The sequence below is a fragment of the Alosa sapidissima genome, chromosome 11 (assembly GCF_018492685.1).
Source record: "Alosa sapidissima isolate fAloSap1 chromosome 11, fAloSap1.pri, whole genome shotgun sequence".
Taxonomy (NCBI): domain Eukaryota; kingdom Metazoa; phylum Chordata; class Actinopteri; order Clupeiformes; family Clupeidae; genus Alosa; species Alosa sapidissima.
In genome coordinates, this window is record NC_055967.1 from 34,387,778 (window position 1) to 34,414,361 (window position 26,584).

Consider the following 26,584-nt stretch of genomic DNA (forward strand, 5'->3'; position numbering starts at 1 on the left):
TGTGTTATTTATGTTGTTCTGAATGCACTGTGGCAGAATGTCTGCAATGGGAACTTCAGGGAGGACATAAGGACGTAGAAAGGAAGGTCAGCACCTGCTGTGGCAAGTTAATTATTTCCAGTGCTCACACACACACACTCAGAGGAGTACACTAACAGCAAGTCACAAGCAGACTAGGGCCACCCAATGTGACAGTGCATTACTCCATCAGTCCATTACTGCACATGAGTGTGTGAATGAAGGAGTGTGTGTGTGTGCGTGTTAGTGAGAACCATGCCAGGGCATTTGTGGTGCTGGACGCTGGTCCTACTCTTGGTGAGCCCGGGGCCCAAGGCCCAAAAGACGGAACCTAAAGCCGGTCCCAGTGGCACCCTGTTCCGTGGGGCAGCCCAGTACAACTTCGCCATCCTCCTACCCGGGTCTGGCCTCCAGTGTTATTGGCACTTTGCACATCAGAGCGGTCGATTCTATCTGACGTACATGGTGAGTCCAGCATACAGGAGCTCTCAGGCTTTTGTGTGACTAGTTTGTGCTGATTACACCTGGTTTAAAGGGTGTCTGTTTTCTCGTCACATTTACCTAAGAAAGATCCTGGAGATCAAAATGTTATAAAAATAAATTATGTTAAATTAAAAATAAATAATGTAAATAAATAAAAACATTCTTATTCAGGAGCCATATTGTGTGCAAATCTAATTATGGATACATGATGCTGCCTGCATGCTTTCATACACTGAATATATCGTGCTGGCAGTGTATGGAATGGTATAGTGTACATTAGCTAAAATAATCTGACATGCAGTGCATGTGACCTACAGAAAGACTGTTCTCCTTGGACTTATCAGCTTATCTTTTCATTCCTCTATGTGCAGCTACGTCTTGATTGCAACAAAAGTGTTGTACCAGCAAAAATATAGAGTTTTTTCTGAAACTACCTTCCATGGGCAGTGTGCCAATGCTCTGGTCTGGTCTTGGTGCAGTGAGTGAGCGTGATGTCTGGGGACAGATGCTTACATGGGTCGACAGTGGCTAAGGAGGTAGAGGAGTTGTTTGGCTAGCTGAGCTGGTTTGAGCCTTGCTCCTCCTGTCCCTGTTAAAATCTCCATAAGCACCACACTGAACCCCAAACTGCCTGAGAAATGTGAGCCAGGTTTGTATAGCAAAGCGCTTTATAAATTCAGACCATTTACCATCTTCGGTATGTTCGTAGGTGCAGTGGGTGAGCGGGATGTCTGCGGACAGACGCTTGCATGTGGCTGTCCTCTCTCCTGAAGGCATACAGGTGGCAACCCTAGATGAGCCCTCAGGCCAGATCAACTTCCAGACCCAAGTGACAGGTGGGGATTTTCCATTGGCACTTTTGACTGCGTTGATCTGCATTTCCATTAGAAATTGAACTGTGCCAAACAGTGCCGTGCTGCACTTAGCTGCATTTATATGGACCTTCACCTGAACAGGGCCGAACCACACCGGGTGCACCTCCAAACGTGCCCAATGACGTCAAAGATATTGAATGTCTTTTGTGATTGGCCCATTCATCATTCAGCACTTAACACACTGTCAGGATGTTTGTTTTCCAGACACATCTCTGCAATGTCCTAACAATGTATGTTAATGTGTTAACATTATTGTGTGGGATTGGATTTTCCTATTCACTCACTGTGTTCTATTTCTATAGAGGTCTATCATTCTGCTATTTTCTTATTCCCTTTCTTTCTCTTTCACTCTCTTATTGTCAATGTCACAATAAGATCTACTCTGCATGTGTTTTAATGATCTACTGTTGCATTTGTTTAGAAAACTACACTGAATGCATTGCATTTCTATTTTCTTCCTTCACCTCCTTGTACAGGTTTCTATCAAATGTGCTTTGGGAACTTCATCAACAAATTTGCAAATATGCAAGTGTACCTGGACTTTGGAGTGTACTATGAAGACCTGAGGGATGTAGACAGTGAGGATGAGGAAGCGAGGAAAGATGAAGAACAGCTGAATAGCACCATCACCAATATTCAGGTGAATTTAGAGAATGTATACAAATGTATGCAAAAAGTAACAAAGATATTTTATTTATAAAAATCTTTCATTCTCTTGTGATATGTCACTTATTGTGTAGACTACAACCGAAGGCCTTCTAGATTTTGTTGACTACCATGCAGTCATAAATGCCGTTCTACTGATACGTTCTTATAACCTCCAGGTGAGTACCGACAAACTGAAGACATATGTTGTCCACATGTGGCGATTCTACAACTACGGTCGCATGAAACGAGCCACAGATTACTACCTGCTGGTGTCCAACTCCAGCTACGTCAGCTGGTGGTCGGCAGCACAGACCGTGGTCATCCTCACCGCCGGATACCTGCAGCTCTTCATCATCAAACGCCTCTTGCACTCACAGAGCAGCATGCCACGCTGCTAAAGAGCCCGTTCAAACTCACACATTAGCCATTTCAGTTTCTCAGAAATGCCAACAACTTCATAATCCAAAATATGTAGCCTACTTTATGTGTTTAAAAAGGAAAGTGCAGTGATATACAGTATGCTGTTCCATCTATCAGTTTATCAGTTATGAATTGCTTGGATATGGACAGTCTTCATACATCAGTCTGAAGCAATGTCTAATGTATTTTTTAGATTAAATAAAGCTGAGAATGATGGAACATGTGCAAATAAAATAAAGATTGTACTCCAACTTCAAAATAAGACATGGATACCTTGTTAGAGAATGTACAGCCTCCACTGCAGTGCAAGAAGGAAGCTGAACTGTTTGGGAGGAGTCAGAGACCTGGAAACAAAGGCGTGGTTTAGTGTCATAGTTGTGGTAAAGCAGGCACCGTGGCTGAGGCGGCTGGCTGACCCACACTCTCACGGTAAAAACGATTCATTGAAACTACTATTCATGCGTGACCATTCAGAACTGTGCCTGTTGGTTTCTGTGTCTCACACTCACTCTTCAACTTTGGGCTTTTCTCTTTGAATTCTTTTCTCACACACTGAAATTAAATGGTTTGAGGAAGGATATATCCCAACTGTCTGAAACTTTACTTTCATTCTGTTGCTCACGTTAAATCAATAAACACAGTTCAATTAAGTCATTGTGAATTCAATGAAATGCTCAATGTCCTTTAAGGACTTTGAGAATCTAGTGATTTCTGAGATGGCTGTTCAACTTGTCGGCACTCGTTTTTCTCAAAGCAAGCTCCTGGAAAGCATGCCATTGCAGATTCTAAAAAGATCCATGGGTAAAAAAGGTTGTTCATAAATCAAAGCACCCACATTCTGCCTAAAAGGGTGTAGGCCTAGACTAGTGAAATAACAGTCTGTGTTTGAAATACTTTTATCTTAGTTATGGTGCACATTTCGTATGGGAAAAGAGAAGAGAAAGAAAGCATTATCTGTGGAACTTCCCTAAAGTGCAAATAACACTTCTGTCTATCACGCATTGCTTCATGAACCTTTCACTCTGTTAAGTGCAAGGTGTGTCTTTACTTTGAAAATAGGGTGGCTTCTGTTCATACTCTGAGACATTTGATAACCTGACTTAAATGTCATGCAGCCTCTATCCATAGATGTGTCAAAACTTGCGTAAAACTAAAAGTTCTAGTCTCTTTCTGTATTCTGCAATGTTACATTTCTCTATTCCTGGGTGGCCATGCTCCCTTCCTCTTTGAAAGGGCGTTTATTTTTCTATGATATCATATTCAATTTCCATAAGCAATCTGTCAACGGGTACACCAATAGCCTTCTGTTAAAACAACAGGTGAAAGGTCAAATTGGTCAAGGTAGGCATCAATGATTTAAGAAGATTCACAGACATAAGACAATAGAACAGAAGACAAAGTCTTGTGACCTCTGCCACTCAGCAGGATAGACTAGAATAATTCAGATTGGTATTATATGGGTGTGAGATGGTAAGACAAAGGCCTGAGGGAGGGTAGTGTCAATGCATGTCTACATCAGTAGTCTGAAGAGGCTCTCTCAAGTTGTCCTCGATCCGGAGGAATAGCGCCTACGTCCCAGATAGCAAAATCATTTTGGCCCAAATTTCGGCCAAAACTGGCATGCCATTTTGGCAAAGCTTTGGGATGATGTACGGCCCAAATTTGGGCCAAATTAGGCGTGCCAAAAGAAAAACAAAAGGCGGCCAAAACCCAGCCAAAACCAATTTTGGAATACCAAAATGTAGCCAGACATATCCCAAAGAGTTGCCAAAACCTTGCCGAAAAGGGGCCATAACTGACCCAAAGTGATGCCATAACTGACCCAAAGTGTTTCTATTTATTTATTTGTTTGTTTATTTATTTAAACCTACTACATGTATGTCCTAGTATTCTAGGCTCATATTAAGTTATATGGTTAAACTAGGTTCTGTGTGTGCAAAAAAAATTAAATGAAGCAAAATATTTTAAAATGATATATGTTTTATTAAAGCTGTTCTGCTTGTTGCTCCTGGGAGGCAGTTGGCGGTTTTTCCTCACAGCCTCCCCAGCCCAGTAAAACCACCTCTTCACAGAAATGTCAGAGCCGAGAACAGGATATTTGTGAACAGTGATGAACAGTTTAAATGCTTACCCATAACAACTGATTTGAGATGTAATTTCTCAAACGGGATTTTCCCGTTCAATCCCCGCCATGACATTTTCTTGCCCCATATGGTTTATTTCTTTGGTAAAACAGCTTGTTGTGGAACCCAGTTGGCTGTGCTCAACCTGCTTTAAATACTTGGGCTAGTGGCTTTACAGACACTGGTGGACTGCTTAGAAAGCAAGATCCTTCAATCAACCAGGAGTTAGCAGCAAGTTGGGCCAACAGTTTATCAGGTAGCCTAAGCATATGATAGTCCTGCCCCTAAATATCTTATAGCCTATTGTCTATGTTCATTTCCTACAACTTGCTAGCAGATCCCGTTTGCATTTCTCGATGTTTTCGAAGGTAACGTACATACATTTAGCCTGCCATACTTCACATCTAAAATGCCTTCATGCACGTTAAATGCGGTTTTATAGGCTACAAAGGCAATGATCGGCTCACTGAATTATATGGCATACAGGCTAATAACGGTGTGGAGGGGATGACTGGCGTTTATAACATATAAACGAATAGGCTATTAACTTGATGTTAGCAATGACAATGTCTTTTTAAAATGAGAATAAACGCGACTTACCTTACGTTGTCTGCCGGCAAACTGATGTGAGACTGGGGGCTCTTCTGGGCATGGAATGTTCAAAATTCCCGGCGTTTGCACAGCCTTTTGGCAAGCCAGAGAGATGCCCGTGAGTCATGCGATGCGGTCCCGCTCATCAACTTTTCAGCTGGTTAACCAGACATAGGCCATAACTAAGCCAAAATTGCATGGCGCCCTTTATGTATTATGGTAAATCATAATTAAGCCACAGGTCGCCCAAAAGACTTAGATGGAGCTTTTCCTGTGCCAAAACAAGCCCAAAGAGGCCAAATGTATACCAAAACAAAGCCAAAATGATTTGCTATATTTTCTTCAGATAGGGATAATAAAATGCATGACACTGACATGACTTTTAAATACGTTTCCCTCAACAGGAACGTTTATATTCCATTTTGTTTTTATTATTGCAGTCAGTCATGGACCTGTTGGATCCGATAATGGCCATTGCCGAAAAGGTCTATTCCCTCTGTGGTGAAGTCAAGGCCAACAAGCATCGCTCCAAGCGATTGGCACGTCGCGTCTCGGCGCTGACAGAAATGGTGGAGGCGGTGAAGGTACATGGATTAGGTGGCCAGCCTCGGCTTGTGGAGAGAGGCCTGCGAGAACTAAAACTGACGCTAGAGTCAGCGCTAGACGTGGTGAAGAAGTATGCCTCCACCAGCTGCCTGAAGCGTATTGTTCGAGCATATGACTTAGGCGATGAGTTTGCGATCCTGAACGAGCGGTTGAACGATGCGGCTCATCTCCTCTCGCTCGCCCTGGCCGCTGACCAGAAGGACAAGTTGGATGTGGTGTTCGAGGAGGCCAGGCGGAGAATAGAGGACAAGGATGATAGAGAAAGCGACCGACACGAACTACAGAAATGTAAACCATTACTTTCATGTGTGAGAATTGACTTGGTTTTCTGCTTCAGTCTATCTCATGTCCCTCACTTTTTACCTTCAGTGCTCCAGGTGGCTGAGGAAACGAAAGGAAGCGTACATGCAGTGCATGACATTGTGGACGAGACGAATAGAGGCGTAAAGAACATTGAAGCAATGCTGAAGTCATGTAAGTTGTAAACGCAACGTGCTGATTAGGCCTATGTAGCCTATAACAGGTAGCTCTTCTCATGGCTGTCAGTGAGTCCCCAACGATTCTTTAGTCCATGGGCAATAGCCTAAGTTCTGCATTTGTAGCCTATTTCGTTTGCTGTGTTAAAGCTGCAGTAGGCAAGTCTGACAGATTGAGGGGACATAGCCAAAATTTTGAATGTTTACAACTCTAATGCCCCTCCCCCACTACCACCGTGCACCCTCTCATCGAGTTTGTGCTTGTCAGCACCAGACTGCACCAGACTGTGATTGACAGTCAGATCTCACACAGCCCTGCTCTGATTGGACCAGAAGAACCGGGAGCTGTGGATTTTTGCAAAACAAATAACAGGCTCTAGGTCAGCGTTTCTCAAAGTATGGGCCGCGGACCGGCACCGGTCCGCAACGTGGAGACTGCTGGTCCGCGGAGCCATGGAGTGAAATTAGACCCGGTGCTTCGTGTGATAATTTGCTGTGCAATTGATCAAGGAACCGCGGACTGACAGAAAAAGAAAACAAACGTTTCAGGAGGAAATGCTATTTCGATGTCATTAAACATAGAGCCGTACAATTAAGTGTATGAGCGTTCATTCAATGCATGCGTGTGCCCGTGTGCGCGACAGAAACTGAAACTACCCGATAACGTTGGTAGCAAAGCTCCGCTTCAACCTGTCTGAAGGCTATTTAATTATTTAACAGCATTTAATAGAACTACGTGGATTCTTGCAACTTCCATAGAAACAGAGCAGAGACTGTATAACACTGCCTAGAATTGATTAGGCCTCAGTCTGAGTAGTCAAATTTGAATATAGCGTGGCCAAAAGCTATTGTAGCCTTAGTCTTCCTATTTAAGATCTCCAGACCAAAGATTTGCGCTTATCGCCTCCGCCGTTTACCATACATGAAAGCTGGTATTATGTTTCCTGAATCCTTACATTCAGGCATTCAAATAAGATGTCTTTAAAAAGCATGTACATTTTTTCTCCATTTGCCTACCAGTGTATGATGCATTGCTTACATGAGGGAAACATTCTAAAACAATAGCACCCATATAGTTGCTGTTGTTTTGAGTATTTCTCATGCAAGCATCATGCAACCATGCAAAAGCAATTAACTATTGTAATTATTATATCTTACATTAGTAAAGCAGTCCACTGATGTGCATGTTTTCACAAACTTTTTGTGAACAATGTTAGCACTTTAAACATTGACTGCTCTGAAGTGAACAATATAATATAATACAATATAAAATAATAATTGTGATAATGATAATCATCATGATAATTTGATGGAGGGGGGGGGGGGGGGTACGTGTAGGTGGGCCCTATGACCCCAAAGTCTGCCATGACCAGGCCTCAGGTCAAAGAAGTTTGAGAAAGGCTGCTCTAGGTGGAGGTAGAAGTGCAGGTTTTTTTCTAAAACCGGCTGATTTATGTTGTTCTGTCGGAGCAAAGTGTCAATTTCAGTGAATATGATCAAAAAAATATTGCCTACTGCAGCTTTAAATGGCTGAATCCAAACATGCATTTTTTTTTTAAAAATGTGTGAAGTGATTTAAAATGTCAGATATCAACCATGTTTCAAGACTTGCTATATAGATAAGGTCACATGTTGTGGCTTTAGGAACATAGGCCAACTTTAAAATGCTTTACTGCCACTTTTATTATGGCAATTCAAATGAGTCTTTCTGGTCATTTCAACATTAAGGGTGCTTTGCCATTTTCTTAATGTCACCATGATGTCTACTATGTTTCTGCACTCAGTGAGGGCTCCCAGCATCCACTTGCAGGACATCAGAGAGATCCGCATGGAAGAGCTGACCTTTGACGTGCCCAAGAAGCCCTTCATGACGACCCCCACCTCTGAGGTCTTCAAAGGAGAGTTCAGCAAGTTTACTGTGGCCATCAAGAGATACACATACCCCATAAGCACTAGTGCCAGGTAAGCTAGTTTACAGGATCAGTGTCATGAAGTCTCAGCTGATAAGAAGAAGGGTACCTCACATGTAAGAGCAACATACTAACACTAATAGGATGAGAATGAGAACATCCTGTATAAATGCATCCTTTACTTGCACTGCAAGCAATTCACCATGGATATTAAAGTTATTATGCCTAAATATGAGTAGCCTAGTCTCATTATGAGTACCAGTAGTCTGTTTTTAAATATATGTTGACAATGTTTTACTGAATAACACTGTCATTGTTAATGATGTGAGAGACTTTGGGTTGTATTCTTGAAACTAATTGTTGCACAAATGTCACTGTATCACTTGTGGTTTCCAATGTTACTGTAGCATGGTGAGAAGTATCTTCAATAAAGAGGTGGAGACCATGAAGCGCTTTGAATCTCCAAACATCCTCAGAATGTTTGGAATTTGTGTCCAAGATGAAAACGGTGGGTCACGGACGGCTCTTTTCTCTGTTGTCTGTCTTCAGTTGTACAGTATTCTCTCTTTGTTACATTTTGATGTTCCTGTTACTATATTAGTTTCACGGATGTAGCATTCATACATGCTGACACAAGCATTTCCACAACACACACATCCACCACACCCACCTACACACACAGTGACACAAGCACACACTTTTTACATGCTCTCTTCATTTTTATGTTTGTATCATTCACCAATATGTGTATACAGTAAGTTGATTACATAAGTCTGGCAGTGTTTCCCATACATTGACTAATCTGTGTCGGGGCGCCACGAAATAAAAATCGGCCGCCACAGATTAATGGTCTTTTCATGTAACCTTGGCAACTATCTAGTAGGCTATATGTAGGCCTGAATAATATGCACATGAATTGACACTTGTTAAACTCACCTCAACATGTTTTTTGCAAACATTTAACCCGCCATGGGCAATGCTAAAGTCACTGTTACAAACAGTGCAGTGTGCAAGACTAGGCCTATCATTATGTTTTACTCTTATGAGACAAGGGTAGCCTACACTTTGAAATGGGTCTTACATTTTCCTTTTTTTGAGGCACTGACCCTGCCATGACGCCCCTGTTTCTATACACTGAACTGATTCATTAAGTTCGGGAGAAAAGAGATAAAAGCCCGCCTACACTGAAAACTGATTGGTTGATTTAGCGAAACAAGCCAATCAGGATGCTCTCTGTCTTGGATGCGCTCAAACACACACGCACCACCCCTCTCTCTCTCCCGTCGTGTGCGCGCTACACTCAGATGCACACGTGGTCTCGCATGCGCGCTCTTGATCGCTCACTCTAGATTCCGGGAGATTTTATCTAATTTGCGGACGTCAGGGTGCCGCTATCAATATGCGGGAGACTTCCAGAAATTATGGGAGACTTGGGATGTCTGCGTTATGAATTGCATCCACACATCAGCAGCCTTTCAACTGTGTTACAATTGCAAGGGTTCCCTCAAACGTCTTAAGGCACAGGCACTCAATTAGACCTATACACTACCAAGACGATCTTAATACCCCCCCCCCCCCCCTTGTCCAAGTCAGCTACCGCCACAAATTGAATCCAATTCTGTGGGAAACACTGTCTGGTATAACTGTGGCGGTGCCATCCATTTTATTCTCTGTGTCCACCCTTTGGTTGTAAAGGTCCCAATCCCAACTTCTTGATTGTCATGGAGTACTGTGAAAAAGGCTCATTAAAACAAGTGCTGGATGGCAACTACAAACTACCCTGGGACAGAAAATCCCGGATGTGTCTTGATGCCGCACAAGGGCTCTACAGGTGACCACCCATATCCACTTCAAATACACACACACACACACACAGTCATTACTTATTAAATGTTCTACCTCTGGTGGTGGTAATTCCATGTGAACATACTTCCTCTTTTGAGAACCATGTGTAATTTCTAGTAATATATTTTAGATATGCTATTTTCATCATTGCAGATTGCACCAGTCGGAGGAAAAGTTCAAAGTTCATGGATGCATCAACAGTAACAAGTTTCTGGTTGCTGCAGGATACAGAGTTAAGGTATGTAGGACTTGATTTTTCCTTTGCTTAAGAACAGTTATTTTGTGCTGAACATATTCACTGTGTTCATGTTGTCCTGTCAACATTTCTGATTTATGTAGTTACGCTAAGGGTGTAGTTAATTATTCCAAATTGTACCCCCCACACACACTTAAACACACAAACATCATGCTTATTTATAATTGTGTTTTCTGGTTTGTCAAGCTTGGAGGTTTTGAGCTTGCTAAAACAGAGACGTCGCTGAGGAAAAATAACAGTGGGAAGTTCAGCACTTTGTGCTACAGCTCCCCTCAGCAACTGCAGAGCATCAATCACCCCTATGATAAAGCCTGTGAGATATACAGGTAAGTATTCAAGCGTCCTCTCCTCTCACATGAACATCCTCTCGTTATTCTTCTACTACTAACTGAGTTATGTGTGTCTTTTAATGTACAGTTTTGGCATTGTGCTGTGGGAAATTGCAACTCGATGTGCTCCTTTTAAAGGTATATGTGAATAACTGCTTTAATTCTGTTGACAATTTTAATGTGATGATGTTTGAAACATTATGATTACCTTTTTTGTTGTTTGATGATGTAATTCCATGATGTAGGCTATCATCATTGTTCATTCTATCTGCTCAGTTCTTGCAGCTTTGGACAGAAGCGTAACCATAACCATAACCATAAGGTTCACCATTCTTAAACCAGTGTGTACTGTCACACCGGTGTGGCGGAAATGTTGGAAAATGAACGTTCTAAAGAATATCTGGGTTCATCTGGGTTCACTGAATTCAACATGGAATTTTAGCACCTTTAAATGTTGCGGAATGGAATATTTTGTTAGAATGTTCAAAAACTCTTACCTTTATTGACATAGGCTGTGATCAAAAGTTTGTCTATCAAAAAGTTTGTGAGGAGAAAGCCATGGAGCCCTTACCCGAAGACTGCCCCCGTCAGTTAGGAGAGCTAATCGATGCTTGTCGTTGCTATGATGACTTCCAGAGACCAACAGCTGGAGGTATTTCACTCTGTTGCCTCAAGTCTGGCATGGCTGTAACCTTGAACATTTTCAGTGAAATAGAAAGATTTTTTTTTTTTACTTTTCTCTGTTGCTACTTAAGTTAGTGGCATAAAATATATTATCCTAGTATATAACCTTTCTTATGCAGCCCTTGCCACTTAATCTACTAAACCCCTCTTCTACTGCACTTTTTACCCCCCGCCCCCGCCCCCCATAAATGCACAAATAGGCTGACACCAGACATAATTTCACTGCATTTCTTACATCCAGTAACTATATGCATGTGACAATAAACTTCCTTGTATCCTTGTAACCATATATTACAGACCTCTAACACTATTTTAATAGATGCATAATAGAATAGCTAGGCTAATTAGGAATTAAGGCATGCATTATGAAACATTAGTTGTATCTTAAGTTGCTGACTTCACGTGGATCACTAATTCACAGTGTTTATGTCATTTATTCACAGTGCTTGTGGATAAGTTACGCAAGGTTGTGGAACAGTTGGAAGAGGATTGACACTGGAAGTTTTCAACTCATTGAATAATTTGATTGAAAAACTTAAATGAAATGTATCTCTCTTAATAGGCTAAGAGCAGCAGGTTGTACCGCAGATTCAATCAGGAGTTATCTGTATGTATTATGTGCCTACGGTATCTGTCTAGTTCAGCATTTTGAAGCTGTTGACAGATTTAGATTTAATAAATTAGACTTTTTTTTAATAAAAAATCACAACAGGGTACTCAACAGAATATATTTCATCCTGAAATAAAACAAAGTGAGATGATATGAATATTACTCTAGGCCTAATCTAGAATAAGTCATGTCTTCATTTTATGTATTTAAATTTCAGGGAATAAATATGGAAACAATACATCTATGAACTGTGTTGTCTAATACAGTGGTTTTCAAAGTGGGGGCCGCGAGGGGGTGCCTGGGGGGCTTCAGCAAGTTGGAAGGAAAAATAAAAGCAACAAATAAATACATCTGAAAAATGCCAGAACCTAGTGGTATTTGGGGGGCCTTGTCATGGAAAAGTTTGGGAACCCCTGGTCTAATATATTGTTCAATTAAGACAAATCCAACTAGGCCAAGTGAGATAATGCAGGAGGCCTTGCTAGAGGCTAGGAAACACAGTAGTGCTCTCCACACACTACTCAGTAGGTGGCGGTACTGAATTCTTACGTTGTCAGTCCACTAAAATACTGAATGGCGAAGCACGGCTAAAAAGTAAACACCACTACTACAGAATCCAAAACTATCCAGATATAACAGAATACCTCTGTTCCACTATCTGTTGATGATCACTAATGTAAGGTAAGTTATATGACCGCACATACTGCTTAGTAAGCCATCACTCCTCTGGATTATTTCCTTGGTTTGGCTTCAAGCTAGCATCTAACTTGCATCACTTTTGATGGACCATTTAGAAAACTTGCTACTAGCTGGTAAGTAACCCTCCCTCCCTCCAGCTGTAGCGTTATCCATTAGCACTACGCAATGTCCATAGAACTATCTTGAGCCCTGAATGTGATCATCTCTTTTCAGATGTAGTCTGTGTTGAAATGTCAATAAGACTGTTCTTGGATGACAGTTATCGTCGGTCGGTCTCTAGCTGCTAACTGTTAATAAACCATTTAGAAAACTTGCTACTAACTAAGTAACCTCCCTCCTCCAGCTGTAGCATTATCCATTAGCAATACGCAATGTCCATAGAACTATCTTGAGCCCTGAATGTGATAATCTCTGTTCAGATGTAGATCTAGTCTTTGGATGACAGTTCTCGTCGGTCGGTCTCTAACTGCTAACGTGTGCTAGCTTGCTGTGTTACGTAACCTAACGGCGTCAAGTTTATCTCCAAATTGAGTGCTATTTAGTTTTTTTTTGTAGGAATGAGTTAGGCTAAATATTAACCGTACAATGACAGTATGTGGGAGGTTTTAGGTAACGTTAAAAGCGAAGTGTTAGGCTAAACCTGAAAATACAGGCTAGGATCCCACGTATAACTTATGAACTCAATCTTTGTGCTCATGTGTGTAGTATGTTGTATTTTACACACAAGACTAGTGATGGTGTTCATCACTACTCATAGACCAGTCTATGTCACTATGTGTTGTGTTACGTAATTAGCTAACGTCAGGCAAGTTAGGTCTAGGCCCACTGGCTAACGAATACTGGTAGCCTATATCGTTGAAAAGCTACACAATCTATTGTCATTACTATTTTGTGGTCTTGTGGTCAAAGCTCACCACTAGATGCTCATCAATACAGGAAGCAGCAGAACTTGAACTAGGGTTCAGTGAACGGCTAAAACCACATCCTTTGCGAAGCTCAGCAGTGTTCTGTTCTTCTGCTTTGCTTGTGCTTAAAGAAACTGCTGAATGAGGCCTGTTCTCTTTGGGATTCCGTTGTCCTCTTGGGACCACCATGGGCCAACAGTTCACCGGACAGGCGGGCAGGCTGCCTGAGAAGGTGCTCAAGCACGCCGGTCTGGTGCGCGAGAGCGGCTACCTCACCTACGAGGAGTTCCTGGGTCGAGTGGCCGAGCTAAATGAAGTGTAAGAGGATCTTCACAACACTACCAAATCAGTAGCCTATCAGATGAAATTGATGCCATTAACCTGGCTGTTTTTTCCAACAGAGGACAATTGTGTATATTATTCATTTTATTCAGTGATTTCAAGCCATGTACAATAATACATATACTAATAAAATAATAATAATACAATACATTCACAAGAAACATTGATAGCAAAACGGCATAGGTCCATCAGGTTTGTCCATGATAGCAGGTGAGTTGAGCCTTACACTTATTTCAGTCAAACCACCATTTGAAGTACAATTTAAAAAAAAAAAAAAAAAAAAAAAACATGACAGTTGGCCTGTCTGAAGGTGTTCTATATGTAATGATGTCGCAGTGTGTAGAGACTCGAGTTGGGTGTGTTTATGGACGTCAGTCTGCCCCCACAGGACCGCCAAGTTGGCTGCAGGACAGCAGAAGCACCTCCTGTTTGAAGTGCAGCCAGGTTCTGATGCCACAGCCCTGTGGAAGGTGGCTGTGAGGATTGTGTGCACAAAGGTCAGTTCATGGGGACCACCAGCGTCAGCACCTCAGCACCGCTTACAGGGATGAAGGGACACAGAATAATCATGCTGGTTGATCTTGCCCATGTATTTTCTTTTGCTCTGTACCCTTTCTGTCTGACAGCTTTGTTATGCACATTGATTGATCATTCCCACACTGAATTAGTACTCATTAGTACTTAGAAATTCTCTGATAACATGCAAGATGCCACTTTTGTAAACACCAGAGTACATCTGATGAAAATAAAATCAGTCCAGTTCATTGCACTTTGATGGTAGTTGTTATTTTTCTGGTAGAAAGAGTGGCTCATTGGCTCTTGGTATGACCACTCGGTACACAAATTTACCAAAATGTATTTGGTCTTAGGAAAGTGGTATCAGTGCATTCCTAATGTGTATACTGCATAAATAAACTTGACAAATTCCCCATTAGATTTTCAATTTCCTCTATGTTCTGTAATTGTTCACTTACTGCCTCCTTTCGAGCTCCTGTATACTGAGTATTCGTACTGTATAATATAGAGGATGTAATTAAAGAAGCACTATGCAACAAATTTAGCAAAAATGACCTTAATTATGCAGGTTCAGAGTCGTTCTGATGGTTCTACAACACTTTCTGGGTCATTTGGTGAGTGCTTCGTTTCCCCCTATCGCTTCTCTGCGGAAAAAAACGAATAAGCAACTTTCTGGACCCGGTCTGGGTAAATCTGGATGTGACTCAGCGGAAGTATCCAATCGTGCCTCGAAAATGTAGTCAGATTGTAGTTTCGAAGAAGACTGCAAAACGGACGCCGACTTGGCTTTGTTGCTGTTGACATTGTAAGTAGCCTACCCTTGGGTGAACTTCGTCTTTGTAATGTGGTTTGACAGTCTCTTGAACAATGTGTTTGCTCGACCGTTTTATTGTGAGCCTTGTATGTGTTTAGCTTGGTTTCTTGACAGCTAGCTAGTGGGGGTTTAGCGTAGCAGTCACTTGCTACCTAAGCTGCAGGGGGAGCTGTGTAGTGAAAAATGTGAGCCCAAATCTGTCGAAAACCCAGGAACAGCGAAGGAATAACCAGACCTGCATAGTGCTTCTTTAAACATGAAATGTTCATAAGAGGTGACTTTACCGTGTTGTTAATCTGTTCTACAATAGCATTGTCTCTGTGCTGCTTTCTCCCTCAGATCAACAAAGAGAATGGCATGGTGGAGGCCTCCCGCATCATGAACTTGTACCAGTTCATCCATCTGTATAAAGACATCACCAGCCAGGCGGCGGAGGTCTTCTCCGGGGAGGCGGGCGCAGAGGGCCCCTCAGGTCAGCTCGCCTCCACGGACTCGTGCCAGGCCAGCATGTGGATGGGCAGGTAGGCCAACCAAAAGAGGGCCCTGAAAATGTCTGTAGTTGTGCTTGTGCATAAACAATTCACCAGCCCAGTATGTGTCTCCTTAGCTGTGTTTTACCTGTTGTGTGTGCTTGTTCTAGTGCAGTGTTTTTCAATCTTTTTTCACTTTTGACACTTAAAATGTCCCACGGCACACTAACATCCTGTGTGAAGAAAAAATAAACATACCATAGCCTAAAATATCAAATAATACACAGATATGGCCTTATTATGGCTTCTATGCAAGACCTGCTCAATAAAACAAGCGCCCTGTGTTTCATTTGTAGGTGACTATATCTAATTAAATTTTTGTTATGAACTGGATATGTGATGATTCTGTGAATACTGGATATGGGGCCCCCATTGTACAATGCCTGCATACCACAAATAGTGCAATCATACAATCAATGAGAGCATGTGGTTATAAATTCTTTGATGCAACAGTTGCTTTTTTGGACCAGTGAGTGACATTTGTGTAATTTTCTGCAGCACACCTGATGATCTCTCACGGCACACTAGTGTGCCCCGGCACTGTTCTAGTGGATTACATGCGCTTTGTTTTCCCACTGGGCTCTAGGGTGAAGCAGCTGACCGATGAAGAGGAGTGCTGCATCTGTATGGACAGCAAAGCTGACCTTATCCTGCCGTGTGCGCACAGCTTCTGTCAGAAGTGCATAGATAGATGGTAAGACAGAAAAACACAAGGCTGCCTTTTAACTGGCTAGGGACAACGGATGAAAATTAGCACACACAGCTGCTAACTCTGGCTTTATTTACAGCATTTTGTCTATGAATTAATGAGCATTGTTCCTAGCAAATAAAAAATAAATAAATCAATCAAATTCTGTCTGACAGAAATGCATAGATAAATGGTAAGACCAGATGCAGAAGCTCAGAGATACAGGGCCTGGGGAAAAGAGAGATTGCATTGAGGATATATATTTTTTTTTACAACTGTTTACACACATTTTCAAAACTCTGTGTCTATTTTTCAAAACTCTACACACAAAATCCACAATTGCTTACACAAAATGCAAAATGCCTCAAATCTCCAGCGAAATGGAGCAAAAAAACACATCTCTAAAGCAAACATTCGCCTCACATTATAAACACTTTTGTCATAATATGACATTTTGGATACATCATGTACACACTGTTGCTCAAAACCTAAAAGCTCTTCTGTCTGTCATGGGCTTATGTATATTTCCATACACGAGTGAAAGTCATCTACAGAGATAAGTTGAAATACACAGTAAACATGTAAGCAATATTGAAACCAAAAAGTGATTTTTCCCTATTAATTTACTGTTGTGAATACAGTATTTTACAGCCAACACGAAAAAGGAAGCAAAATACAATGGCCACCAGATGTACATGGAGTTTTTAAAAGCTGACAGAAATTACTATATTTCCAAAGAATGAAATTACTGACTACTATCAAATTATTTTGCTTTTTCCAAAGAAAATATATTACTGTGTGTGTGTGTGTGTGTGTGTGTGTGTGCGGGTGGGGAGGGAGCAGACCGTTTCACATGCAGAAACAAACATGTGCGTTCCGGAGGCACAGAAAACAACATTGAGCTAATGGTAACGTGGGGACAAAATACAAGTTTTACGTAAAGTCGACATTTTTTAGAACATTACGCTAAAGTCCAATTAATTTTCATTTCAAAGTATCTGCATTGGTTTTGAACATTTCAACGGGAAATCCTATAGGAACAGGCCTGTGCTAAGGCAATGATCGGATGGTGTTCAGTAAAGTAATCTAAGAGTGTTTGTACATTCAGGACTGAGTGGAAATAAGTGCTGAATAAGTGTGGCATTTTGATAGGTTGTGTTTGAAGAACAAAATCACTTTACTTCCTGTTAGATTTATGTGTGTTAGGTAGAAAATTCTGTGTAGTGTTTTGCACAATGTGTTTTAGGAAATTGAAAAGTCAAACACTGGGAATTAGTGTATGGTTCTGCAGATTTGGTGTGGGGTTATGGTGTGTGAAAGACATGCTGAGAAACTTGTGTGACGAGCTAACACAGCTTGTGTAAGCAGTGTAAGCAGTTTAAAACATGGGAATTCATGCATGTGTGCATTGTTCAGCCTTTTTAACAGTAGATTTATGTCGAGCGCCTTCAGTTGTTCTGTGACCTGAGGAGAAATCTGCCCTGGAAAGGTTTATGTCTTTGGGTTTCTTAGGCTCTGTGCCTGAATTCAGGGGCTGGCCAGGTTGTTATATTGAAAACAAATCATCATATGTAACAGTTTTGTCAGGCAAAGAAATGTTCTCTGCTTTAATGTTGACAAACAGGTTTCTTTTGGTGTGATTATATGACCTTTGGACTCAAAGTTTCTTGATGTTGTTCTTGATCTTTGCCTCCGTAGGAGTGGTCACAGCAGAAACTCAAAGTTTCTTGATCGTGTTCTTGATCTTTGCCTCCGTAGGAGTGGTCACAGCAGAAACTCAAAGTGTCTTGATGTTGTTCTTGATCTTTGCCTCCGTAGGAGTGGTCACAGCAGAAACTCAAAGTTTCTTGATGTTGTTCTTGATCTTTGCCTCCGTAGGAGTGGTCACAGCAGAAACTCAAAGTGTCTTGATGTTGTTCTTGATCTTTGCCTCCGTAGGAGTGGTCACAGCAGAAACTCAAAGTGTCTTGATCGTGTTCTTGATCTTTGCCTCCGTAGGAGTGGTCACAGCAGAAACTCAAAGTGTCTTGATCGTGTTCTTGATCTTTGCCTCCGTAGGAGTGGTCACAGCAGAAACTCAAAGTGTCTTGATCGTGTTCTTGATCTTTGCCTCCGTAGGAGTGGTCACAGCAGAAACTCAAAGTGTCTTGATCGTGTTCTTGATCTTTGCCTCCGTAGGAGTGGTCACAGCAGAAACTCAAAGTGTCTTGATCGTGTTCTTGATCTTTGCCTCCGTAGGAGTGGTCACAGCAGAAACTCAAAGTGTCTTGATCGTGTTCTTGATCTTTGCCTCCGTAGGAGTGGTCACAGCAGAAACTCAAAGTGTCTTGATGTTGTTCTTGATCTTTGCCTCCGTAGGAGTGGTCACAGCAGAAACTCAAAGTGTCTTGATCGTGTTCTTGATCTTTGCCTCCGTAGGAGTGGTCACAGCAGAAACTCAAAGTGTCTTGATCGTGTTCTTGATCTTTGCCTCCGTAGGAGCGGTCACAGCAGAAACTCAAAGTGTCTTGATGTTGTTCTTGATCTTTGCCTCCGTAGGAGCGGTCACAGCAGAAACTCAAAGTGTCTTGATGTTGTTCTTGATCTTTGCCTCCGTAGGAGTGGTCACAGCAGAAACTCAAAGTGTCTTGATCGTGTTCTTGATCTTTGCCTCCGTAGGAGTGGTCACAGCAGAAACTCAAAGTGTCTTGATCTTGCTCTTGATCTTTGCCTCCGTAGGAGCGGTCACAGCAGAAACTGCCCCATCTGCCGTCTGCAGGTGACCGCTGCCAATGAATCATGGGTGATGTCCGATGCTCCTACGGAGGAGGACATCGCTGGCTACATCCTAAACCTGGCTGATGAGGCAGGCCATCCTCACAGGCCTTAACCTACCACACACACTAACAAACAACTTAATCTTCCTCTCCCTCCTCTCAATGGCAACCATATGGACAAATATAATTATCTTAATTTCTTTTTTTGGAGTTTTTTAAGGTTTATTTATTTCATTAAATCAAATAAGCCTTTGGATGTTTGGAGGCATTAACCAGTGATGGTTTTGGCCATGGGCCAGCTTTTTGGATTTCTACTTCAAGTATTCAATTTTTTAAGATGTGAAAAAAATAAGAAATATGTATCACAGAAAATTGTGAAAGAATAGAAATAAGTACAAACTGTCAAAAATCTACAGCTTTAAGCTTGATTTATAAATGTATCATTTGAAAAAATGACTAACTTAATTGCACTTGTCTCATACACTGATTTTATGGTCACTGCATATTTGCGGCGTGTTTGATATTTGACAGGTCTGTGTTGATTGTTTGAATTACTGTGACATGAAATCATCTGAGACATCACATTTAAAACCTCTGTTTTCTTTTGCTGGATATTTTTTTCCACTGCTGCCTTTAGTCCTCTTGTTGGGTGATTGCTCTGCCACTTTAGACATCAGGGGTTGCCGTAACAACCCAACAATATGTTTTGCTCTCTATTCAATTTCTGTGTTTTTTGGGATGTTGTGTTAGCAAGGAGGTCGGCTATTCAGCTCAGGCTCTAACATACATCCCCATACAAATTCAACATAATTGGCCTGCTCATTCACGCTTGCTCTTGGCAGTTTTTTTTTGCTTGCTAGCTCTTCTATGACTGCAAACCTCTTGTGTCCAAGTCAGAGTAAAACAACACTGTAATTCAATGAAAGCTGGGCTTTGTTGTAGCTATTTTTTTTAAAACAAAAAATTCTACACATGCTTGATGTTTTATGCAGCATTATAATTATTTATTTATGTAGCATTATACTTGATTATTTTGATTAGGATCTTAAAAATACCCTGTTGTTGTTGTTGTTATTATTGTTATTAATAATTAAAACCTTGAGGGTGGAGTTCAGAGACTCAGATTCTTTGTCATCTGAGTTTAGTATGTCTACAAGATTGATGTGTAGAAGTTTACACCTATCCCATCATTTGTCATTATTGACCTTATGTTAATACTCAGACTTTGGTTGTGGGCACGGCTGCTTGTCCAGATAAAGTAAATAGATATAAATGTATGAGGCTTGTAGCAGGGTAGATGAGGATATTTGGCTGTTTTTGTATGAAGCATTTTCATGTCATCTCTGTGTAAATTGCATAATTGGCTAATGCCCAGTAGGTGGTACTGTTTAACACAAATAAAATACTATCCTTTTTACACACATTTTTTTTAACGCGAGGGCACTTCTCTCAGCTCCTTATTTATCTACTCTTATTAAAATAATTAATACGTTTGCTAGTTCTAAATACCTTGTGAAACCTTTCCCAATAGTTCAAAGTAGGCATGTTAATAAACTAATTGGATAGAGACTGCTAAACACTGAATAATGTTCTGAATCTTTATTTAGAAAAAGAAAACATGAACAGGAACAGTTTGACAAACAGAAATAGCAAATACACACGCCCATACATTCATAGAGAAAGAGAACCTACAGTAATCATTGGGTTCCTATCTAGGTCCAAGTGGCGTAGAATATGTAGAAAATCTGCCGTAGAATAGAGGCTCCACCTCTGCCTGTCCTGAGTAAATAGTAACTTTGACATCAGCAGTTCCTAAATAAACTGGTTCGTCAAGGTAGGGATCAAGTTTTCTAGCCTCTATGAAAAATCCCTTTATCCATGCAACAAGCCCGTGCAAATAAAGTGTTTTGCTATAAACTATCACAGCAATAAAAAAAAGCAATAAGAACATCTATTCAGGTAGCCCAAGTTATGAAAATACATCAAGTAAAAAAATTAATCTAAAACCTAAACCAATTTCTCCTGTAAAAAGGACAGCGTAGACCAGTGGTCTCAAACACCCGGCCCGCGTCCTGCCTAATTCAGGCCCGCGACGTATGACAAAATAATAATGTAATCCGGCCCTTGAGGCTATTAATTGCGACAAACAACGATACTGATTAAAATAGACGATAGATCCAGGTACGGTGACAAATCTCATTTGTAGGCCTACTCTGCTCCACTATGTGCAAGACATCCAGAGCTTGATTCAAACCCAAAATCGCTGCGCAAAGTTTTCAGGAAATACTTGTATTACACGCGAGAAACACAAAGACGTGCATATGTAATGACGCGGAAGCGATGCAGGCCATAGTGTTGCAGAAATTGAAGCAGAAATTAAGCAGAAATAGGCCTACACCAAATGTTGAAAAACGTTCACGTGTGATGAAGTCTTAGGTAAGCTATGTTATTCACCTATTCTAATTCTGAAGGAGAATATCCTTTTGGAGATTATGATCGATCGTCTATGACCGTGATAGTCACGGTGCGTCTGTGAATGGAGGTGCGTGTATACAACGGTGTCCACTAAGCATACCATGCTTGTTTCGACCCTCTGCCCAACATAGCGGTTGAGGTTGCAGTGGTAATCGTGATGATAGTGTCCGTAATGGATGTGGTACAGACAGCAGGGCTAGTAGAAATAGGGCTCTAAAGAACTACAAAGTCACCCGCAATATGATGCAAACTTCTGGGTACTGCAGATTACCCGCGATAGGAACTGTTTGACCAGAATACTTTATTGTAGGCCTATATTGTAGTAATCTATTACTAAACCACAACATCTTAGGTGTTGGTATACATCTTAGGTGTTTTCCTGTTAATTTGTTATGTGGGTAATATGAAAAAAGGAAAGTAAACCTGCTTAAATATGTTCATCCAGTATTTACTAAAAGGTGCATAATTTGAGGTGCTTGCCATCCAGTGACAAATTAGATGGGTAAATTTACCCCCTTCATAAACTTTTGTTTTACTCAAAGATTTTTACATTTACAGACTTTATCTCTGACCACTTTCAAGCCATGGCCTTTTGAAATTTTGATATAAAAATCCAATGGTGTTGGCAATGGCTTTCTTAACCCTGATGCCTAGTTTGCCAGGTTTAAAAAAGTTATGAGAGGAAATATTTTTATTTGGTGTGAAACACACACACATACCTGTTTTTATGTTTTTCATTTATTTTATCATTTGTATTAATATTTATTTTATCATAATTTTATTTATAAGCTAAGGTTGCTAGCACAGGTGTCTAAAACTAGATAAAAACACTTGCACTTTCTGTTTGCAGTTTTGTGTGGTATTTGAAAAAAAGAACATTGCATTTTCAGAAGTAGCCGGCCCTCCAATCAGATGACGTTGGCAGAATTGGCCCCCAGCTCATTTGAGTTTGAGACCCCTGCCGTAGACAGTATCTTGTCATTCCTTTTTCCTAAAAACTGTCACAACAGGTGATCAACAGCAGCTTCATATTACAGTATGTAATGGCATTGTGTAACTTGGCCATCTCTTGTTGGGTGCATCGCAACTGTTTCTCTGGTACAGATTTACTCGCTTTCTACCTTTCATGCTTTTGGACATGAAGGCAGCCATATTTGGTGTATAAGGCAATGGTCAGCTGGGTAATGAAGGTCGTAGGTGACTGGGTGGACTGCTTGTGCTATCTAAAGCCGTAGAGACCCCCCTGTACTCCTGTCTACCCACCCCAATCTCCACCTACTCTCTTCAGATCACGAAGCTGGTCACTGTGCCGCTGCCTGGTCCTCTGCCTTGACCGCCTCCACCAGGAAGCAGAGCTCATTGCACAGCGTCTCGTGTCGGTAGGCCACGCGGATCTGTGCCACGTTGGTCCGTCTGATGTCGTTGCCCTCAGGGCCATCCTCCAAGTAGTTTTCACCCAGGAAGTGCTTCTTGTCCTGAACAGATAGATACAGACAGAGGTGGTGGTTAGTGTCTGACTTGCCACGCAAAAACACATGCACCGTTGATTGGCATCTTACAGTTTTTCTCGTTATTGCTTTGACCTGCTTACAGAAACTTGGTCTTCATTAACACCTTCTTTGCACAGCATGAGTCATCTCTTGCAAATGAGCTAACACGTTTTCATTGGGTTCACACATTTCTCACACCCTTTTGCAAAACAGTTAACACAGATGTCATTCAAAGACCCCAAACTTGATTGGTTTCCCTATGCAATCAAAAGGAAACAAGTGGTAGATTCCTTGCATAAGTCTGAATCTCTGATACAACTTTGTGAATCTCCTTTGCACAATTCTTCAATCAGCAATCATTCATTATCAATAAGAGATACCATGTCTGTTCTGTGTTGCTATTTGCAAGTATAGATTTAAGGCACATTTAGAGAGAAGTACTGTATTGCCTATTTGGTGAAGAAAACAGTACAAAAGCTGACAAAATGTTTACTGTAGGTCTATTTCAATGAAAAATTACAAGTTGTAGTTCAATGAAATGTGTATTGTCTAGTGCTTACTGTAGGTCTTACATGTCAATGACAGTTACATCTAGGGTGAAACCAGAAACATGAAAAAGAAATGGCACAGACAGCAAAAAAAGTCTGAAACTCCTCATTTTGAGAACTATGTTTTACATTTTGTTGTCCAGTGTGTCTAGTGTAATGACTGCTTGAAATCACTGTGTGATTTGACGACAAGATGTGTCTTTAGAAGGCAGAATTGGCTTTTGCTGCATGTTTTAAATGTTTTGAGAGAGTAAGAGCCTTTTGCAAGCAAAGTGTGTCATTTTGGCCAGAGTGTGTTGTTTAGACCTGCGTGTCGTGTTAATTGTTTTGAAAACGTGATGTCAGAGTGGACACAAGTGTTAAAGCGATCGAGAAAAACTATAATGTGAGCAGTCAAATGATGTAGCAGTGGGGTGGACAGCAACAGTAACAGTAGAATTAGAAGTTTTCTTGTCCACACCTCTACATCACTATAGCCCCAAACTCCATGATGCAAATACAGGCAAATTGTGCTGCAGTAGATTATCTATGTTATTGGACTAACTATATTATTGGACTAAAAGAATATCCACTGAAAGAAACAACACTCATACTGAGGATCTATTTCATCATCAAAATAAAAATGAGGAAGTATGTGTGTGTGTGAGGGTATGTGTGTCACCTGGTGTGAGAGGCCACTCTGCAGTACGCTGTTCCTGGCGATCTCACACACGTCGCAGGTGCTGAGCTTCCACAGCTGGGCAGCGATGGCATACTCCTCCATCAAAGGTTCCTGTGAACACACACCCTTGGGGATCAATAAAGTATCAAACAGTTGGCACACCCCGCACACAGCCTAACAAGGCTATACAATTAAATAGCCTAGGCGCGAGTGGCGCTTTTGCGCATGGTAGGCCCAGGGGCTGAGCCAGAGGGGTGGCTCCGGGTGGCACAGGCCACCCTTGAGATTCGATTGGCCACCCCAGGTGCCACCCCCAAATCCTAGTCTACGATTGGCCATTAACATGGTCTAAGGCAGGACCTTTCATGATGCACTTGCAGCAGTTTGAAGTATCAGACGTCAGAAATGTAAGTGGCAAACACGCTTGCCTTTATTGGCATACAGGCTACTGCTTGTACTAACACGCAAAGATAGCTATTTACCTATTGCATCTGCCAGTGCCTATTTATCTAATCACACACTTAAGTTGCTGACATTTGATAGGCCATTAAGTGTTAACTGTAGGCTAGTCAAGCATTTGTAAAATTTGAGTTGTAAAATATTGAAATTATGGGAAGTTTACATAGCTTAGGCTAAACTGTATGTTTCTTTCGTCCCCCATGCCTGTTTTATTTGTCCCGATCAGGAGGGAGAAATGAAATATTGCGCACGTTCCACTTTGGTTAAATAATTCCCGAACGCAGGGCTGGACTGGCCATCTGGCATACTTTTTTCTTTTTTTGGCCGAGCCGGTCTTTTATAAAGTTAATTTTCCATAGTAGCGCGTGACAACAAAATCATATGCCTGTGTTCTGTTCCCAGAGCTTTCTCTGTCTATGATCTGCAGCGTTTCTCAAACTATGAGCCTCCTCGACAAGTAGATTGCTGGTCTACGGAGCCATGAATTTAAATTACGCCCCACTTCTGTCTGTTAATTTGCGGCACAATTGAATGATATTATAGAACCGCGGACCGAAAGGTCTCCCCGATCGGGAAATACTCCTTTTCGCAACTTTTTGTAGGCCTAACAGAGGTAGACTAAATATCGTGCCTATGGCGATGTCACTTGTCTCGCTGGATTGAACGCAGAATGTGGGCTGTTGCGCAAATACTGTAGATGAATGAGGGAAGGAGATTCCGATTCCGAAGTTTTGCCAACATTTTCTCCATTATTATCGTAAAATATGTCTCCATGCAGGGCAGGGCTGGTTCTAACCTAGGCTAGGCTACTATATTTGGGTGGGCTGGTAGAAATTTGTATTTAAAATACAAATTTTTATTTGATTTAGTTAGGGGGAAAAAATGGCATAATATTTTGTATCAAAATACTTTATAGGTTTGTAGTTTAAAAATACTGCCAAATACTTTTGGTAAAACCAATAACCTACTTTTTGTGATTGTGATTATAAAAGTGCAAAACAATGAATGCAGCACTGGTGCTGACTTGTAATTTGCCCAGAGTTGTTGTGATCAGAATATTGAGATTCAGGCAGATAAGTAACATGTAGGTTGCTCACACATACAATACACTTGCCCTGCAACAAGTTGCCCCATGTGCAACGTGAACAATGTTTGCTCACATACACAATACACTCCTTCATACCAACCTCAAGTTTCTTAAACTGATCATTAATCATCCAATCGGAAGACATGGAACCGGTTATGTGGTTGCCCTGCAACAAGTTACCCCACGTGAAAATATAATTAATAATTTGCCCACACTTGTCCACTAGTGCCACCCTTGTTAAAAATGTCGCCACTGATCAATGCAAGCTTGGTTTGAAACTGGTTTCTGGGGATGGGGTTTACACGATCCTTCACTGGGCTAGTGCCTGCTGTGTTAATATGACCGTGCTGATGCTAACAGCTGCAGCTCCCTCAAATCTATATAGGTTCTCATGCATATTAGGCTAGCTTTTGCCAATGAAAATGAATGCAACATAAAAAAACAGTAGGCTACTGCTCCTAACTGAAGAAACGTTTAAGTTACTGTAAGGAAATTATTATTATCATTATATAATCATTTGTGTAAGCAGAAATATTGTTGTGCTGAGTTCTAAGAACAGAGAGTTCAAGTTAAATGTTGTTGTGCTGAGTTCTAAGAAGTGTGGACCCAGACAGACAGGAACTGCACCCTGTCTGTGTGTGTGTGGGTGAGTCACAATGAAGTCGCTATGTCTTGCTTTCTATTTTCTGTGTGCATCTTTACAATAAAAGACACAGCTTTTGGGCTGCAGAGTCAGAGAC

The 26,584-nt window shown here is 41.2% G+C and overlaps 4 protein-coding genes across 10 annotated transcripts in view; 3 read left to right on the forward strand and 1 right to left on the reverse strand.

Annotated features, from left to right (window-relative positions):
* Window positions 1–273: 273 nt before the first annotated feature.
* Window positions 274–2,573, forward strand: LOC121724634 (transmembrane emp24 domain-containing protein 6-like). The gene is made up of 4 exons (XM_042111325.1): window positions 274–483; window positions 1,211–1,337; window positions 1,853–2,016; window positions 2,201–2,573. Exons 1-4 carry the CDS (start codon window positions 274–276, stop codon window positions 2,420–2,422), a joined length of 723 nt encoding a protein of 240 aa, XP_041967259.1. The 3' UTR covers window positions 2,423–2,573.
* Window positions 2,574–2,806: 233 nt separating this feature from the next.
* On the forward strand, window positions 2,807–12,112 carry LOC121724412 (mixed lineage kinase domain-like protein). 4 transcript variants are annotated; one of them, XM_042110969.1, is made up of 11 exons: window positions 2,807–2,873; window positions 5,563–6,052; window positions 6,134–6,238; window positions 8,025–8,202; window positions 8,558–8,658; window positions 9,846–9,981; window positions 10,149–10,233; window positions 10,438–10,577; window positions 10,669–10,718; window positions 11,092–11,232; window positions 11,708–12,112. In XM_042110969.1, exons 2-11 carry the CDS (start codon window positions 5,605–5,607, stop codon window positions 11,755–11,757), a joined length of 1,434 nt encoding a protein of 477 aa, XP_041966903.1. In that variant the 5' UTR covers window positions 2,807–2,873; window positions 5,563–5,604; the 3' UTR covers window positions 11,758–12,112. The 4 variants fall into 4 exon arrangements, with proteins under 4 accessions (XP_041966903.1, XP_041966904.1, XP_041966905.1 ...); XM_042110970.1 differs by having other exon boundaries at window positions 2,829–2,873; window positions 5,603–6,052; XM_042110971.1 differs by having other exon boundaries at window positions 2,831–2,873; window positions 5,599–6,052.
* A 175-nt stretch (window positions 12,113–12,287) lies between these two features.
* On the forward strand, window positions 12,288–20,547 carry rnf141 (ring finger protein 141). The gene is made up of 6 exons (XM_042110996.1): window positions 12,288–12,555; window positions 13,610–13,796; window positions 14,209–14,317; window positions 15,490–15,671; window positions 16,267–16,374; window positions 19,087–20,547. Exons 2-6 carry the CDS (start codon window positions 13,666–13,668, stop codon window positions 19,235–19,237), a joined length of 681 nt encoding a protein of 226 aa, XP_041966930.1. The 5' UTR covers window positions 12,288–12,555; window positions 13,610–13,665; the 3' UTR covers window positions 19,238–20,547.
* Window positions 20,548–22,673: 2,126 nt separating this feature from the next.
* Window positions 22,674–26,584, reverse strand: part of ampd3b (adenosine monophosphate deaminase 3b) — a 35,204-nt gene continuing 31,293 nt past the window's right edge. For all 4 annotated transcript variants that reach the window (XM_042110932.1, XM_042110930.1, XM_042110931.1 and 1 more), the window contains 2 exons: window positions 24,299–24,409; window positions 22,674–23,074 (listed from right to left, as the gene is read on the reverse strand). In XM_042110932.1, coding sequence (XP_041966866.1) covers window positions 22,901–23,074; window positions 24,299–24,409 — 285 coding nt within the window. In that variant the 3' untranslated portion in view covers window positions 22,674–22,900. The remainder of the gene's footprint in view (window positions 23,075–24,298; window positions 24,410–26,584) is intronic.

Coding starts and splice junctions, on each gene's coding strand:
- LOC121724634 (XM_042111325.1), top strand. CDS start 274: ATGCCAGGGCATTTGTGGTGCTGGACGCTGGTCCTACTCTTGGTGAGC. Junction 484..1,210: donor GATTCTATCTGACGTACATG/GTGAGTCCAGCA, acceptor GTATGTTCGTAG/GTGCAGTGGGTGAGCGGGAT. Junction 2,017..2,200: donor GCACCATCACCAATATTCAG/GTGAATTTAGAG, acceptor TATAACCTCCAG/GTGAGTACCGACAAACTGAA.
- LOC121724412 (XM_042110967.1), top strand. Junction 6,239..8,024: donor TGAAGCAATGCTGAAGTCAT/GTAAGTTGTAAA, acceptor TTCTGCACTCAG/TGAGGGCTCCCAGCATCCAC. Junction 8,203..8,557: donor CCCATAAGCACTAGTGCCAG/GTAAGCTAGTTT, acceptor ATGTTACTGTAG/CATGGTGAGAAGTATCTTCA.
- rnf141 (XM_042110996.1), top strand. CDS start 13,666: ATGGGCCAACAGTTCACCGGACAGGCGGGCAGGCTGCCTGAGAAGGTG. Junction 14,318..15,489: donor TGAGGATTGTGTGCACAAAG/GTCAGTTCATGG, acceptor TTTCTCCCTCAG/ATCAACAAAGAGAATGGCAT. Junction 15,672..16,266: donor GCCAGCATGTGGATGGGCAG/GTAGGCCAACCA, acceptor ACTGGGCTCTAG/GGTGAAGCAGCTGACCGATG.